The sequence below is a fragment of the Rhinolophus sinicus genome, linkage group LG09 (genome assembly GCF_036562045.2).
Source record: "Rhinolophus sinicus isolate RSC01 linkage group LG09, ASM3656204v1, whole genome shotgun sequence".
Classification (NCBI taxonomy): Eukaryota; Metazoa; Chordata; class Mammalia; order Chiroptera; family Rhinolophidae; genus Rhinolophus; species Rhinolophus sinicus.
This window is the reverse complement of record NC_133758.1, coordinates 108309839-108326998: the sequence shown is the minus strand read 5'-3', so window position 1 is coordinate 108326998 and position 17160 is coordinate 108309839. Positions and strand designations below refer to the sequence as shown.

At 38.5% G+C, this 17160-nt stretch overlaps 1 protein-coding gene across 2 annotated transcripts in view; it reads left to right on the top strand.

Annotated features, from left to right (window-relative positions):
• The window catches only part of DPY19L1 (dpy-19 like C-mannosyltransferase 1), a 73372-nt gene that overhangs the window by 53108 nt on the left and 3104 nt on the right, over positions 1 to 17160 (top strand). For both annotated transcript variants that reach the window (XM_074340990.1, XM_074340989.1), the window contains exons 15-21: positions 2118 to 2189; positions 4144 to 4193; positions 8162 to 8186; positions 9402 to 9521; positions 10889 to 11063; positions 11823 to 11922; positions 13038 to 13163. In XM_074340990.1, the coding sequence (XP_074197091.1) occupies positions 2118 to 2189; positions 4144 to 4193; positions 8162 to 8186; positions 9402 to 9521; positions 10889 to 11063; positions 11823 to 11922; positions 13038 to 13163 (668 nt within the window). The remainder of the gene's footprint in view (positions 1 to 2117; positions 2190 to 4143; positions 4194 to 8161; positions 8187 to 9401; positions 9522 to 10888; positions 11064 to 11822; positions 11923 to 13037; positions 13164 to 17160) is intronic.

Genomic DNA, 17160 nt, shown 5'->3' with positions numbered 1-17160 from the left:
GAGCAAGGACTCATCCTTCCCCCGCCACCAAAAACACATCCCCCCCTCAGACACGTGCAGAGAAAGGTGAAGGATGCGAGCAGACAGTGCATCGAGGAGGAAATGCTGAACAGCTGATTAAATGTGAAATTGATGATCTCCTCTGTTTTTCCTGCATTCTCTAGCTTTTACAGTGAGCACATATAACTCACTATATATGCTTAGAATAAAATCAAGAATTACAAAGAAATAGTAAAATGAAAGAATTTGTAATTGTAATAGAACACACATGCACACACATCTCTCGCTGTGTTTTATTTCCTTTGCATTTGTTCTTGTGCATGAACTCTCTCTGGTATATCTTTTGATATAGAGGGAGTGCAATAATTTTGTTTTATATTATACTTTCATATGTTAACCTTAGTCTGTTCTGTTAGTTTCCTGCTGAGCGTTATACTGAGCTTAGCTAGTCACTTCTTGCTCCTCCCTTATGCTCACTCATTTCTAATGTATTGTAATACTGCAGTCAGGGACATTATTTTACTTCCTCTGTACTCTTCCCCCTCGAGCCCCATTTTTGAGAGTCCCCCTGTATCTGCAGTGTCCACACATATGACCACTCGACTATCCTGTCACCTTTATTTCCCCATTATTTTCATAGTTCAGTATTTTTAAAGCTCACTGTGAAGCCCCTCCTGCCGTTTCTTGGTTGTGTGAAGCTTGCTCACCAGTGGATTCCTCAGGAAGGGCTCATTTATCGAAATAAGCCCTGAGTTTTTACATGTTCAAAATATTTTATCAGTGTCTTTTATACATGAAGGTCAGTTTGGCTAGACACAAAGCTTTCGCTCAAGTTTCTTGCTTGAGTATCTTACATAAGTTACTCTGCTGTCTTCTGGTTTGAAATATTGCTGTCAAAGTCTGATGCTAATCTGATTTTTTTAAGAGAAATGTTTTTTAAATACCTTTCAAACTTTTGGAGTATTAAAATTGTTTGAACTCTTTTGTTAAATTTCGTTAAAAACTTTTAACACAATTTTGACACATTGCTTTTTTTAAGGTAAACACCTGTATCTTGCAATTTTTGTTAAATTTATTGTTAGTTGTTATTAGTAAATACCTAATTTTTAAAATAATAAAACAGTTTAAGTTATATTATTGTTGCTTAATGACAATTTAAATTTTACAATATACATATGTATTTAAAAACATTAAGTACTATGCAAATGTTTATAAAGGTAAATAGTAAGATAAAAACATAAAATGTCTCTTTTAATAGGACTTCTAACTCATGAAATATGCATTTTGTGTAATAACTTAATCAAAATTACTTGTCTAACACAGAATAATAAATGGAAAAGATTGGGCTAATGAGAGGGACAATCAGAAAATGCTACTTACTGTATACTTTGTAGAATTAAAATGTACCAGTATTTTTAGTATGGTTAAGCTAGATTTATCTTTACAAACATATCTGGGAAAGTATACTTTATTTGACTTAATAATGTGGGATTATTTTGTAAGGGAAAGTGTTGGTAATAAGCAAATCAGTGACAATTTAGAAATTTCCAGTTCAGGATTGTTTAAGACTGTGACCTCCAGTTATTGAGAGGTGGTTAGGATTGCACAGAGCTTTGTTATTTAAATTTTTCCTGTAGTTTATCAGCTACTAAAGAAAACGTAAAAATGTTTTTATTCGTGTGTGTGTGTGTGTGTGTGTGTGTGTGTGTGTCATGGGATCATGATTAAGATTTTTTATCCTCCACAAAATGTATAGGAAAAGCTCATGCGATTTAAAGAAGTTCTTTTCGCTAACGTTTGATGAATATTAAGTTGGGCCCCCCAGTTAGGAAAGCAGTGTGCAAAAAGTGAGCAGGAGCCCCTTCTGTCACAGTTTACACTTCCAAGGGTTTCGGAACTGTATTTATTAGTGTTGTCAACGCAACCTTTTGGGGAAGTTTGTTTCCATTGGAAATGCAACTTCATGTTTATGACGGGAGTCAGTGGGCAGGTTGGACCCTAGGTGGGTGAACGTTTCTGTATTTATACTTTAAAAATTCACTTGGTTCATCATTTGAAATGAAATTTTGTGTTTTTAAAATACCATTTTACTCTAACAAAACATCTCTGAATTTCAGACTCCACTAAGATACACGAAGACGTTGCTGCTTCCAGTCGTTCTTGTTGTGTTTCTTGCGATTGTTAGAAAGGTACGTCTGTCCCTTAAGCGCTCTTTCTTACAATAAAACATTTCCTTTTTCTACGTGGCAGTTACATGTACGAGGCTCTGTGTTAATCTGACACAATATTTTGCATACATTTAATGGAACACATTCTGTTTTTCTTGCTAGTAGCCTTTGATGAACATTTACAAGCTTTAAAAATATTCTGCTATCTGCCAACATAAAATAGACATAGGGAAAGGATGGCTCAAGTTTTGATAGTCACATATTTGAAAGACATGATCAAAGAGACCTTATTGACCCAGATACAGTTGTTTTTCCCTATGTAAATTATACCTGACTTGCTTTTAACCTGTATGTAACATTTACCTAATATATTTAATATACGCCCTTCTAAGTCATGTGTGCAGTGTTCACTAACTCCTGGATCGAGTTTATTATTAATCAAAAGGAAAAAATAGAATATTCACAATGCACTGTTAAACTCAATAAAATAGTTAGACCCCCAACTTGGCTTTAATAATGAAACTCTAAGGCCAGGGAAGTTATAATCTTTTGCAAAGAGCAGGTGTGTTAGTCTCTCTTTTTTCTTTTAATGGTCAGTGAACTCTTAACTGCAAGTGCCTTAAGAGACTGAACTGAGATTAATCTGTTATTGAAAAATAGATGATAGACCCTAAAAGTTTTCTGATTCGTAGCTAGTGATTTCTGTGTTAACACAGTGTCATATATTTACAGAATTTTCTGTACTGTGATTATTGTTTACATTATATATACATATTTGTACTATCCCAAAACATCTCATATGTATTATTTCAGTTGGTTATTTGACAAGCTTATGAGGTGCACATACACATTATTATCCCCATTTTGACAGATGCAGAATTGAAAGATCAGAGAGGCTGTTACCGGTCTCATATCATGTTCATGAAAAAGCAAGGGAAGAGCGAGAATCAGACTCTGAAATGGTCCTCCTCTCCCCCGCCCTATTGGGCTTTGTATAGGATTCTGCTTTGTAGTCTCACAGCCCTTTTCAAACCTAGTCAGGTGTGGTGAGTCAGTGCCTGCTGTTTGCCAGCTCGATGCTGCCTTTGCACTCGTGCACACTGTGTGTGGGTGTGCACCTAGCAGGCAGGAAAATCCTAGATGTTGGCAATCCAGAATGCGTTAACAAGACAGCAACCTGGATGGCTCGAGATGGCGCAAATTATTAGATTGGGTGAAAGAAGCGGGGATGTTCGATTTAAGGAAGAAAGATTCCAATGGAAAGAGGATCAGTATTTTCACATATTTCAAAGCCTGCCTCTTGGAAATAAAATTACATTCATTTCGGCTCCTGAGAGTTGCGGCCAATTCCAGGAGGTGGGACTTTTGAGCAGAACTGATCTGGACTGACTGGACTGAGTGGGAACGTGTCGTAGAGTCAGGCAGCGAGTGACTGGGTGGTTCGTCCACGGGCTGGATGAAAACCTGTCAGCATGGCACAGAGGACATCATACTGGGGATAGGATTTCAGGTTAGATGACCTTCCGTGACTGCGAAGTGTGAAAACACAATGGTAGGTGGCTGTGCTACTGAGTCTCTGGGCCAGTTAGTTACCTGTGTCCAGAATCAAGGAGAGGCCTTGCCGACCACCGGGCTGTGCTGGAATTCACTGAGTGTGAACCAGAAGCCGAAAGATCGGGTTTCCAGGTCCAGCAGTGCTTCCTCGTTGCTGTCCACCTTCAGGGAGATCGTTTAATTCATCGGAGCCTGTGGCTCTTAAATGAGGATCATAACGTCTACCTGGACAGGGTTGTTGGGTATGAGATGTGATCAGGTGCAACTGTGCAAATTTAAGATTTTGTTTTTGTAATTATTACTTTCTGAGTTACCTCTTATCTCCATATCAGTAAAAATTTGTAAGTTTAGAAGATGCTTTAGTTAAAATTTTGCTTTTCCCGAAACACCTCTTCTAAATTGTTTAAAAATCTATTTGCAGATTATTAGTGACATGTGGGGTGTCTTAACTAAACAACAGACACATATAAGGTAAATATGCTATTAATGATTTTGTTACTTTGTCCATTTATTAAGCCGATATTTATCATGTGTTAATTTCATAGTCATATACTCAGCATTCGACAATTGACGCTTTCTGTTGTTGTCGTCCCTCTTCTTTGCTCTCCTCATTGTTTCTCCTCTGTGCAGAGCTCAGCACGTCATTTTCTCGTACCTCAGGTCCCACCCGCGACACCCTGACAGCAGCTCTACACGTAATCTATACGTGCAGGGCGCAGCTTTCTGCCTCTGTTTAGCAGGGAAAATAAATTATTCTTTTGTTGGCTTTAGGACCAATGGACTCTCTCTTGAGAGAAGAGCAGGGAAGTATAAAACTGGATCCATACCTCACTTTTTACACAAAATAAATTCCAGATGGAACAAAGATTTAAATATAGAAAAAAATGAAACCCTAATTGACCAGGAGATTATTTTTATAATTTTAGGGTTAGAGAGGCCTTGTGCAGTACGACATAAAACCTGTGAGCTACGAGGGGAGATTGACAAGGTTGACCAGATAAATACTTTGGTTTGGGACGATACTGTAAGCATTGTTCAAAGAGAAAGACAAATTGGGAGAAATATTTGTAATATATGACAAAGGATTCATGACCCTCACATATACAGAGCTATAAATATATAAGAAAAATGCTAAAAGCCCATTAGAAAAATGAATGAAGGACACAAACAGGCAATTGAGAGAAAAGTAAGTTCTCATTTTCCCTCTCCCACCACACTGGTGTCCTGTGACCCTTCTTTCTGCCCTTGAACCGTGGAAGTTGTTTCCTGCCTCTGCAGTTTGGCAGTGGTTGTGCCCTAAGCCCATAACTGTGCCCCACGTTCCCCACAGCCCTGCTCTCTGAGTGGCTACTCCTTCAATCCTTATGTAAATGCTTCCTCCTCCAGGAAGCCTTTCCGGACCATCATTTCTGAGTAGATTCCTTGTCTCCTTGCTTATGTTCCTCCATCACACACTTTATGTCTCTCAGCATTTATCACCATTTACACTTAAATACTGTAGTTCCTGAAGGGAGGGGTCTTTTTTGTTGTTCAATTCAGTGTTTATGTGTGCCATGCCTGGCACATAGTGAAGAATAGTAATTGCATCAATGAAGACTTACACACGACAAATAGATACACAGAAAAGTGCCTAATCCCATGGTAAAGTGAAAACCTTTGTACTTAACCATATTTGTAAAGGTGAATAATACCCACTGCTTGCAAGGGTGGAAGTAGATGAGAGTGCAGTTTGGCCATACCTAGCAAAACATAAAATGGGCCTGTTTGCTGACCCAGCCCTTCACCAATGCAATGTTATCCTCTAAGTGTGCTCCCAGGAATGCACGGGTGATGGTGCAGAGATGCTCATGGGGTGTTCTGTGTAATGTGAAAAATGGAAGCAACCAAAAGACCCACCAAGAAGGGTTTAATTATGATCCAGTCATTGAGTAGAATGCTGGGCCACGTTTATGGAAATCTTTTCATCATACATCATTGAATATAAAAAAATTTACAAAACAATATATAGGATGATTACACTTTTGTTTAAAATATGAAGATTTTGTGTTTATTTGTGTATAGGAGGGATGTGGAAAGATAAAACCTATAACAATTAAGAGCATGGGATTGAAGGATGGAGTAAAGGAAATTTTAATTCTTTCATTCTTTTCTTGGATTTTTTGGGGTGTAGAGATTGTTGAATTGATGTGTCTGTATTTTCTTTTATGACTTGAATACACACAGCCTTATATATTATTCTCTCACCTACAGATTTCTACCAACCAGTGATAAATTATTGCATGTACCTCTGACACAATCCTTGTTCTCATTTAGAAACAATTTGCTGTAACTGAGCCCTTGTTTATAACTGCAGCCTTTGGGGACTGATGTATGATGCCAAAATTTCTCTTTATTTGAGGTGACTTTTTTTTTCTGAATTGCCTGGTAAGGGGCTATGAAGTTACAGCTGTAGTATATGCAGCTCTGGAAGAAAAAGGTGGAACATTTCATGGAAACAAAGCTGTCCTTTCAAGAATAATTAAACTATAGAAATAGTTACAGAAAACCACTGAACGTCATGGGGGTTGCCCTTTTAGGTAGGATCAGAGCTTTTTTGAAAGGAGGATGGCACTTTGATATTTCATTCTGTATAATTATCAAAGTCATATGCCAGTATAAAAAGGGAAGGGATAGGAGGTACATTTTAATTATCCAGATGGGAATGCTAGCATCCTCTTTATTCAGGACCTGAGGGTAAAGTAGGAGAGAGGCACCATGATATAGTAGAAAATATGTTGGCTCTGAAATCAGTCAAAATAAAGACTTGGCTTTACCAAATTCTCCAATAAGATCATGTGCTATCTGGATTAAGAGTTAATTGAATCATTTATTCATTGGTTCAAAAAAAAAAATTGAGCTCTATATGCCGGGCATTGTTCTAGGTCTTAGAAATATATCAGTGCTTAAGATAGAGAAGGTGTGTGTTATCAACTCACACATTTGTGCCTCTGACCCAGACTTTGCCCTTGAACTCCAGATTTATACATGGACTTCCTGTTTGTCATCTCTACTTGGGTGTCTAGTGAGAATGTTAAATTTTATGAACACAAAATTGGACCTCTGAGTGTATTCTGGATCTTCCTGGGCCCAGATGGTACCACTATCCTCCACCAAGCTCTCTCCTCTCTAATCCTGCTGTCTGTGTTGTGAGCCACCAAGGACCTTCCTGCACTGGCGCTTTGCATGGTCTGCCTCTGCCCTGCTCAGAGGGATCCTTAGGCTCCGCTCACAGCTCCTTCAGGCCCAGCTCCAAGGTCACTCAGCTGGTGACCCTGATGAATATATGCCTTCTGGGTCAAACAGCACTCCCTCCATCTTTTACTCCACAGTACTTATCACTATATGACATGTTTATTTGCTTTTTGTCGCCTTTGACTTATATGTAAGCTCTGCGAGGACAAAGGGTTTTTCCAACTTGTTTACTACTATCTGCAGTGTCATCAGTACTCAGTGAAATTGAGAGGATGGATGGATTTGTACTCCATACTCCAAAAATGTTCAATTTAGTAGGGGGAGACAGATGATAATCAATAAACCAATAAATGAAAATACCATTTTCTGTGAGAAGATAGAATGGAGTAGAGCAGTCAAGGAGAGCGGCACTCCTGTGGGAGTCGCAGGAGCCGCTCTGATGTTTGAAAGAGTAACATTAGTCTAGTGTGACTGGAGCCTGGCGGTTGAGAGGGCACGTGGTAGAAAGTGAGTTTCAAGGATGAGAAGTGGGGAGCAGCTTAGGAACAGGAGCACCATGTGTGAGGATTTTGGACTTCAGTCTAATTGCAAAAGAGCTGTTAGAGGGTTTTAAGTAAGGGAGTGACATGACTGGATTCCCGTTTTCACAAGCTTGCTCTCACTACAGTGATGAGAATGGATGGAGGGAGGGCCAGAGTGAGACGTGAGGAGGATAAGGGGGGCTCTAAGCATGTTTCCTTTCTCAGGAAATTAAAACTGCCAAGCAAAGCTAAAGGTGGGACTTTGAGGCCGTGTCTACATTCCAGAGCTGCTGCTGAGAAAATCCTCCTGTGTGGCTTCCTGAATTGTCTCCATAGCAGCTACAGTTTTGGGGGGAGCGGAGGGACCACCGGGATGGGAAGCAGGGGGTGGGGACTGCAGGCTTCAGAGTTCCGCTTCACCCCCTGCTTTGCCAGGATATGGCCAGCAAGCCTTTTGTTGGCCTCATAAATGTCTGTGTAGTCTCATAGGAAGACTGTGCAACATTGTCGCTTGTTCCAGTAAACCGTCTTAAAAGATTGTAGCACCAGTTTGGGGTCATGACTCTTAACTTACTTTGATTTACATATATGTATCCTGGGAATGTTATAGAAGTTGTAAGACAAAAATGCAAATAATTGAAGTGCTTCAACAATGATTCAATAATAGTATTTCTTTCTTCATTTCAGAAAACACCAGTTTGATCATGGAGAGGTAAAGACATAACATTACTGAAATGTACCTTATTTTAATGTTTTTATGTATTTGGACTTTTCTTTTGAGTTCCGGTTTCTGAAGTTATTGGTCATCATCCCTAATCATCTACAGAATAAGCCTGCATATATTCTTATAATAACACTACAAGCGTGACCATTCATTTGTTAAAACAAGTAGGAAATGCTTAAGAGAGTAAATACTATGAGTTCTCATCACAAGGAGAAATTGTTTTCCTTTATTTTCTTTGTATTGTACTATATGAGAAGATGGATGTTAACTAAACCTATTCTGGTAATCATTTCACAATATATGTAAATCAAACCATCATATGGTATGCTTTAAACATATACAGTGATGTATGTCAAGTATTTCTCAATAAAACTGGAAAATAAACAAACAAACAAACAAAAAAAAAACAAGTAGGAAATGCACTTGCTCTGCTCTGATCCTCCTCAGTGTAACAGCAGCTTATTTCTGGAGCCCATTTAGACGCATATGTGGATTGTCTTTTGCATGATTGGCAATAACTTTCCTCTCTGCTCACCTTGCCTCAGGCTTCAGGGATGTGACTGCTTGCAGCTCCCATCCCTGGTGTTTCAGCCTGGTTTTTTTTTTTTTTTTTTTTTCCCCTCTTTTTTTAATTGAGGTGTAATTGACATGTAACATATTATATGAGTTTCATAATGATTTGAATTTGTATACATTGCGAAATCATCACAGCAAGTCTAGTTAACATCTGTCACCAAACTTAATTACAAACATTATTATTTTTCTTTTTCTTCTGATGACGACTCTTAAGGTTTACTCTCTTAGCAACAGCATGGTAACTATAGTTAATACTACTGTATTGCATATTCAGTCTGGTTTTGATGGCTCTTCCCACGGTGGAGCTCCGGGATCTTCAGCAGCAGTTACTTCTGGTTACCACTTTCCTTCCTGGATCTCATGGGAGCCTCAAGGGAGATTCAGAAATGTGTGCTTATCACCCACAGGCTTGGCTCTGAGCAGAGCTGCAGGACCACAGGCCTTAGTGATTTTATGTTAGTCCTCTAATCAAAGGCAGGAGTTTGAAAGTGAATTTTAGGACTTATTTCAGAAATCAAAGTGCTGTTACGAAGAAAAAGCACCCTTTTCTGTATATTCACAGTCTTAACAATATAGTCTTCAACTTCACAAGTCATAGGAGTAAAAAATGCCTTCTTTTTCTTTCAGCTGGTTTATCATGCATTACAACTGTTAGCGTATACAGTGCTTGGCATTTTAATTATGAGACTGAAACTCTTTCTGACACCACACATGTGTGTTATGGCTTCCTTGATCTGCTCAAGACAGGTAATTTACATTGGCATTATAGCTGCTATAATAATTTTACAGCCTTTGTTATTGAGTGACCCTAAAATAATATTCAATTACCCTAAGTCCTTTAAACTGTTACAGTTAAAGTTTTGTGCTCATCTTTCCTAAAGGGTCAGAAGTGATCATTTTTTATTCTTCTAACTTCTGATAGAGTCCTTGACATACAGCAAACACTCAGTGCAATCTGAATTCATAAATGATTACTATAGATATTGATAGAAAGCAGAGCTTAATTGTAGAAATTTTGTTTTGTTTTGACATTCATATCACAAAGAATTTTAACAACTGATTTCGAGTTACAAGTACTTTTAAATTATATGTTCTTTTTTAGTATTCAGCTTTAAAAATTATTTTTTATTTATTTGAGTATACACTTGCTTACACAGCCCTGACTTTACTTTTTAAATTTAGCTCAAGCCATCTTGGTTATGTGCTGCTTGTTTTTCCCGGGTAACTGCCTCCTTGCTCTGTATTCATAGATTGATGCTTCTACACGGTGTCACCTTTTCATCAATCAACCAGCCAAGGTGCACCAGCAGTTCCTCTTTTAAATTTAGCAAATATTTACTAAGCATCTAAACCACCCTAGGGATGAGGGCAGAGTGGTAGATAGAAAAATCCAAAAGCAAAGGTTTTTATATGTGTCCTCAAGAAGCTTCAAATCTAGCGCTACAGACATGTAGAGAAATAATCATAAGGAGAGAGTGATGGAGACACTGTAATGATTAATTTTTCCATATCACTGAATATGGAAAAAATGAGCCAGTCTCAAGGCTCCCAGGTGGAATGTTATTAGTTGGAGACGCACTGCTTTCCGGAGGCTGATTCAAGGGTGAGGCCGCCGTTCCTGGCTCATCCAGGCCTGGACAGGAAAGGAGGCTGGTTGGAAGCGTCGCCTCCTAAATCCCACCTGCAGTGTGACTGCTGGAGGTGGGTGCCCCAGGCTGACCTGACAGGTGGGACTTCTGTGCACAGGTGTCCACACTGAGAAGGACCCTGTACCGAGTGTTGTTCTGCCGTTGCTGTTTTGGATTTCTTCCTAATTTTCGAACAAGGAGCCCCACATTTTCATTTTGCACGGGGCCTGGCAAATCATGTAGGTAGGCCTGGCCTCCCCTGAATCTGGAGTAGGAGAGAGCAAGTTGAAGGGAGAGCTTCTTAAATCATGTCCCACTTGTATAAGGCAAAGGGTAGAATTCTTTTGATTCCTACTATGTCATTGTTTCTGGAATTTTTCCTTCTGGAAATTAATCTGGGACCCTAGCAGTTTCTTCTCTGTTTGGTTATTGGACACGTGCTGCTTCGTATTAATAATTATCCATGTGTTTTGGATTTGGTTTCAGCTGTTCGGACGGCTCTTTTGCAAAGTGCATCCTGGCGCTGTTGTTCTTGCTGTATTAGCAGCCATGTCCATACAAGGTTCAGCAAATCTGCAAACCCAGTGGAATATTGTAGGGGAATTCAGCAATTTGCCACAAGAAGAACTTATAGAATGGATCAAATACAGTACCAAACCAGGTAAAAAAAAAAAATGTTATTTAGGTGGTGTTTTTCCCAAATTTTATATACCACTGCAAAATCCTAAGCCCAAATAACTTTCAATGGTGTTACTCTTTCTAATTAGTGTTGCTTCTAGATTATCCAGAAAAAGAGAGATGTCAATTTTACTTAAGTGCTTTGCAAAGGCAATGTTATACGTGTTTTCTTAGTAATTAATTTTGCTATTTTCTACAAATTCTAATTTTTTTCAAAGTTCTACATGCCGTAATTTAAAATAATTTTTATGCTTACTTCCTTAATGAAGTTTTAATCTTAGTCCTTCAAATTCTGTCTTGAAATAAGCCCATAGAATCTTAAATTTATTCATGTTTGGAAAAGGAGATTTTGTTGTCACTCATGTATCAGATAACTGGATATTAAATCACCCTCCATAATTCCTTGGTGCTATGAAACTTTCTTAAGTGAATTTGATGCTTCATTCCTAGAATCAGGAAAGATTTCCAAAATCTTACAAAAGAAAAAACCAAAACCCAGAGATTCTCATTGGTGAAACCATGAGGCTCTATTTTCCAAGGAAAACAGTTACCCAAGCTTGGTTGCTGACTGCTTACTACATTGTCAGCCATCAGACTTCATTCTGGTTCTGCCACTAGATCTTTAAGTTACAAACCTCTCTGGGTCTCAGCTTTTCACTGGGAAGTAATTGAATTGACGAGGAGGAGACCCCGTGTAATGCTCACCGAGTGTCTTCCTGAGCCCTCGCTTCCTGCTTTGCAGACGCGGTGTTTGCGGGCGCCATGCCCACGATGGCAAGTGTCAAACTGTCCGCACTGCGGCCCATTGTGAATCATCCGCATTACGAAGATGCAGGTTTGAGGTTAGTACACAATTCTCACGTTGCTGGAAACAAACTTTTCCTCTAAATAGTGAGTGCGAGAACCAGCAAAATATGAGACATGTTTCAAAAAGGATATGGTGAATTGGGATTTATAGTTAGGGTGGAATGTTGAAATAAGATGCTAAATTAGACACAAAACTGATAAGGCTCCATGGGGCAGTAAAACTACCACCCTTGGGGTCATCTTCTCTACCAGGCAGCAGAAAGAAACCCCACGTATCGGTTTTGTACAGGTTTCCAGGGCTCCACAAGCTGCAGGGCCCTGGTAGTTACCACCACCCTCACATTCCCCCAAAAATGCATTAGCCTTTGGGTTTTATTAAGGCTGCGTGTGGGCCATTGTTCTTGAATTCTCAGGAATCAGTTGAAATGGAATAGCATTCAAAGAAGGTTTTATTCTGTTTTTCACAAATTACCCTGCTAGAATGATCTTGTTTTTTGTTTTTTACTATTTTTTTCATAAACACGTTAAATGTATTCTCTTTGAAAAGGAAATAGACTTAATTTTCATGCAATTTCTAGTGTAGGTCAACTTACAAATTTCCTAAGTAACTGGGTGAATCCTATTAATATAGTCTTTTGGCTAACCGTGGGACATACATTTTATAAATAAAAAGCTTTTTCATTAAAAAATCAATTTCGGCAAGCTAATTTCCAGCACAATTATATTGAGTAAATTCAGCTTTTAAAAAATCTCAGACTAAAATGGAGAGCCATTTAATGCCAATTACTGTCAGTATCAAAAGTTGGAGCCAGTGCAGCTTTACCGTGGTCCTGTGGTTGTGTTTGTGTAGCTCATCCCGTCCCCACACAGGACCTTACTCTTATTTGTGATACAGTGGTAAAGAATTTAAAACAAAAACAAGCTCAGAACCAGACTTAAGTGTGGAAGTGAAGGGCTGCATGTAACGGAATCTCTTCCCCCAGAACCACTGTCACTGTGCCACTTCTGCCTTTTTCTTTTGACCTCCCTGTGCCCCCTAGCAGAACTCTGGGGAATCTTCTGTGTCGTCTTCCTCCAGCCCCATTCAGTGCCTTCTTGGTTGCGTCCTTCTAATCTTGACATCCTTCCACCCAATTATTTTTCTTTAAAGAGCCAGAACGAAAATAGTGTACTCCATGTATAGTCGAAAAGCAGCAGAGGAAGTGAAGCGAGAACTGATAAAGTTACAAGTGAATTATTACATCCTAGAAGAGTCATGGTGTGTAAGAAGATCCAAGTGAGTATTCAACACAGTTGATATTTCACTTCGTGGAACATGAAAAGTTCACTCAGTGTCATGGCAAGTGCGTTACTAATCGTATGTGTGGGATGTATGTAACATTTAGCAAAGTGTAAGTGGAAAAAAACATTTTTAGATAGTCATTTGGAGTTTTTTTCTTTTCTAGTCGTTATAAATATCTGTTTCTTTTGTAGTGATTTCCATGTGTACACCGTGTACACTTACAGGTATGATATTGGCACTGATTGGTAATTTCCCAAAGTATTCATATATGCCTGTGATGTTTTCAAGATCTTTTATTTCAAGGTGGATGTATTTTCTTTCAAAAGACTTGTGGAGTCTGAGACCAAGTAACAGAGCGTCTCATTGTAATGAAGTACGTCGGGCTGCTGAGGGTCAAAGCCTCATTTGTCCAGAACCACATGCCTGCACCAGCCACACAGTGTCCTGTGGTGGACGGGACCCTCACAGTGGCCACTTAGAGTGAAACTTCCTTCTTGCTGTTTCACATCTTATTTGGGTGGGAAAATAATTAACTTCACTCTGACCCATGTTCTCTTGGGTTTCTGGTTTTAAAAAGTATCTACTTCCACAGAGAAGTTCACTAAGCAGAGTGTGGCAACAAGAGTAAGATCTTAAAAGCTAATGTGAGCTCTGAAGTTGACTATTTAGAAATGTTGGGTCTGGGTGACTAGATGGCAGATGACAGTAGCTTGCTATTAAAATATCAAAGCATTTGCTCCACAAGGAGCACAGACATCAGCATTTTCATCAGAAATCAAGATATTTTATGGAATGCTATTTTAAAAATCCTCACTAGTCTTTAAACAGAAGCCTTCAGGAGATTGCTATGTCTATGGCTTAATCATACTCATTCACAATGTACTTCAATGGTACACAAGAGAGTTGATACAAAATATTAAATATTGACTCAGGAGTGAAAACAGTTCTGTGACACAGTATCAGCAGTGCCCACAAGGAAACTCAAACAATTGTTCATTGTTGATTGGTTTTCTGTGAACATGTCCCAAGTGACTTGAATTTAATCAAGAGCTATAGATATGTTATTGTTCTTAGAGTCATAATTTAGAAAATGCTGGAAGTCCTCTGAACATAGGAATATATATGAAATTCATATACTCACCTTCAATTAACTTTGCTGCATAAATTTAGGACAAAGAAGTCATAAGCATCTCTCATAACAATTTAGAAGGACATTGTAATAAATGAATGGTGGGCTGATAGTTGCCATCGGAAGAACTGGGTTTCTTGACAGATTTCCAGCAGCATCGAGATCTGCTTTGTTGCCTGGGCCCTCGCTTCCCGTTCAGGTTTGCCAGCCTGACACAGCTGGAGAAGAAGAGTGATGTTTCATGACCTTTTCCCCCAAGCTAATGATGAGCCTTGGTTCACGATTCTTCCATTTTTTTCCTGGACCCTTGCATGGCATTTTGAAAAATATGTCAGAGCAGGGGAGCCAGTGAGGGACCCACATAGGAGAAGAAATGGAAGACGGACTAGTATTTATCTTATGCTTAAACTGTGCCCGGCATGTTGCTGAGCACTGTATTTGTGTGATCTCATTTACAAGGGTCTTAATTGTGTAGCTTGATTATTCCTTAAACACTCAACACCCTGTATTCAAATACAAGTACGAAAATACACTCCAATGCAAGTTGTAGATGAGTTTTTAATTAACTACTCTTTTATTCTCAGTTCTCGGCTTTCTTTTTCATTAATCCCAATAATAGAGTTGACATAAAATTAAAATACATGAATTCAGAAGAAAATGATTCAGGTTTTCACTAATGCTGTGTAAAGATGTGGTTGGCTGGTCTGGGGAAACTTTAGGAAACTCAGAGAAGGGTTAGAGGATGTTACACTTAGGCAGACAGAGCTCGCAGAGGCGGCTTCGCCCTCTCTTTTATTCCTGAAAGCACTGAACCCAGGAGCTGGGACATTTTCTATTTCCTGTATATTTCACTTTCTACTGCCATTGGCCAACAGTGTAGTAACAGTTTGGCCTTGGCATGTGTGAGAAAATTAAAAAGTAGGAAACCCAAGCCCAGTGTTATCATATGTGTTCAATGTCAGTAGAATCTGGTGCTTGCCAGGGTGTGCAAAAAATGTGCACTGAATACTCTTCATGGGAACACTCATTGGGAAAACCTTTTTGGGAGATAATTTGACAGAGGCAGAGTGAAAATTGTGTAGTCTTTTGACATAGCAATAGAGCTACTTTTAGAAGTTCAGCTTGCAGAACGATATACGCGTAGGCGCAGACATGTTTATGTAAGCCTTGTTTTATAATGGTAAAATGGGAAACAATGAAAATATCCACCCATAAAAGAGTGGTTAAGTAATACATAGGCGTACTAACAACAATTAAAAAGAATAAAGTAGGTCTGTGTGTACTGAGATGGAAAAATGGCCACATTTATTGTTAAGTGAGGAGACCCAGAATAATCTCATTTTTGTAAAAGCAACCCAGAGCATTTGTGTATATGAGCATGTCTGTGCCTATATTTGTATGCGTGTGTGTCTGAACATACAGTCTAGCAGAATGTATGCTGGGTTGTTCACACAAGTCACCTCTGAGATATGGCACTGGAGGGGACGATGTCGTTCACCTTGTTATTTTGTTAGGCCTGTATTTTGACACTTTTTGGATGATTAGTTACCTTTAAACATGTTACTTAAATGGAGAAGGCGTGTGCCTTCCTGCCCTGCTGCTTGCCTCTGGGTGGAAAGCAGGGAGGGGAATTGCCATTGGGAATAAAAGGGACTTGCTGGGAATGGTTCTTTGTCTTGTGAAAAAAGAAAAGCGAGGCAACTATGATAAAACATAAGCAGTTGTCAATTCTCTATAGTTTTTCCTTACATTTTTCAATTTTTTAAAATTTCCCAAAAAACAAATAAGAAATTGCGAACTCCCTTTCCCCTGTTTTGTTTTTACCGATATTTTGGAGGCGTCCAGGCCAGTTGTCCTGTGAGAATGTCTCAGGAGTGGATTTACCTAATTCATTCCTCGTGGTTAGATGCAGTTTGACAAACTTGGGCAAGAATACTACATGGGGGGTGCTGTGTAGTTTCTGTTACGTCACTTCTGGAGGTACACTTCTCTTGTTCTGTTATTAGTGATGGCAAATTTGAATCAGTCAATTCAAATATGTCCCCCAAGTCTCCATTATAAGAAGACAGATTTACTTTATAATGAATAAGAAGTTGATAGAGTGATACTTAGAGGCCATTTGTTTATCCGCTTTCTCAGCAACATTTCACCAGAGAGTTCTTCCATCCAGTTTTCATTCTTGGCTGAATCTGTCACTACATCAGATTATAAAATAGTCAATATAGATTTGAAAGTCACATATCACCTATTGCTTAGTGGAGGTAAGGATGGATTTGATAAATAATAATAAATAATAAATGGACCTAGAGCTGTTGGGCTATCTATGTGGAAAAAATTTAAATTAAATCTCTACCTCACACCATACTGAAAGATTAATTCCAGATGAGTTATAGTTCTAACTGTGAAAAGCAAAACTCTAAAACTTTCACAGGAGAATACACAATGCATATTTTGATGAATTGTGATGGGAAGGATTCTTTGAACGAGACATAAAAATCATAAGCCCTAAAAGAAAAGACTAACATTTTGGAGTATACTAATATAAAAATCTTCAATATAACAAAAGTCCAAAAAAAAGAAGAAAGCAAGAAATTGTGAACCCTAGCAAAAGCCAACAGTTACATTTGTAAAACCGTTCTAGATTTAAAGTAAATGTTACAGTTATCTTGAAGAACTTATTTGGGCAAATATCACATAATAAAATATATATATTATTTTTAAGATTTAATTATGCATTTAGTTAAGATGTAAACTTAACACTACTGGATTTTCTTTAAATTGACTCATTCTGGCATACAATTAATGGGAAGTTGCATAAGTATGAACTAAGTATATTTGCCAATTATAATTTTAAAAATTAAT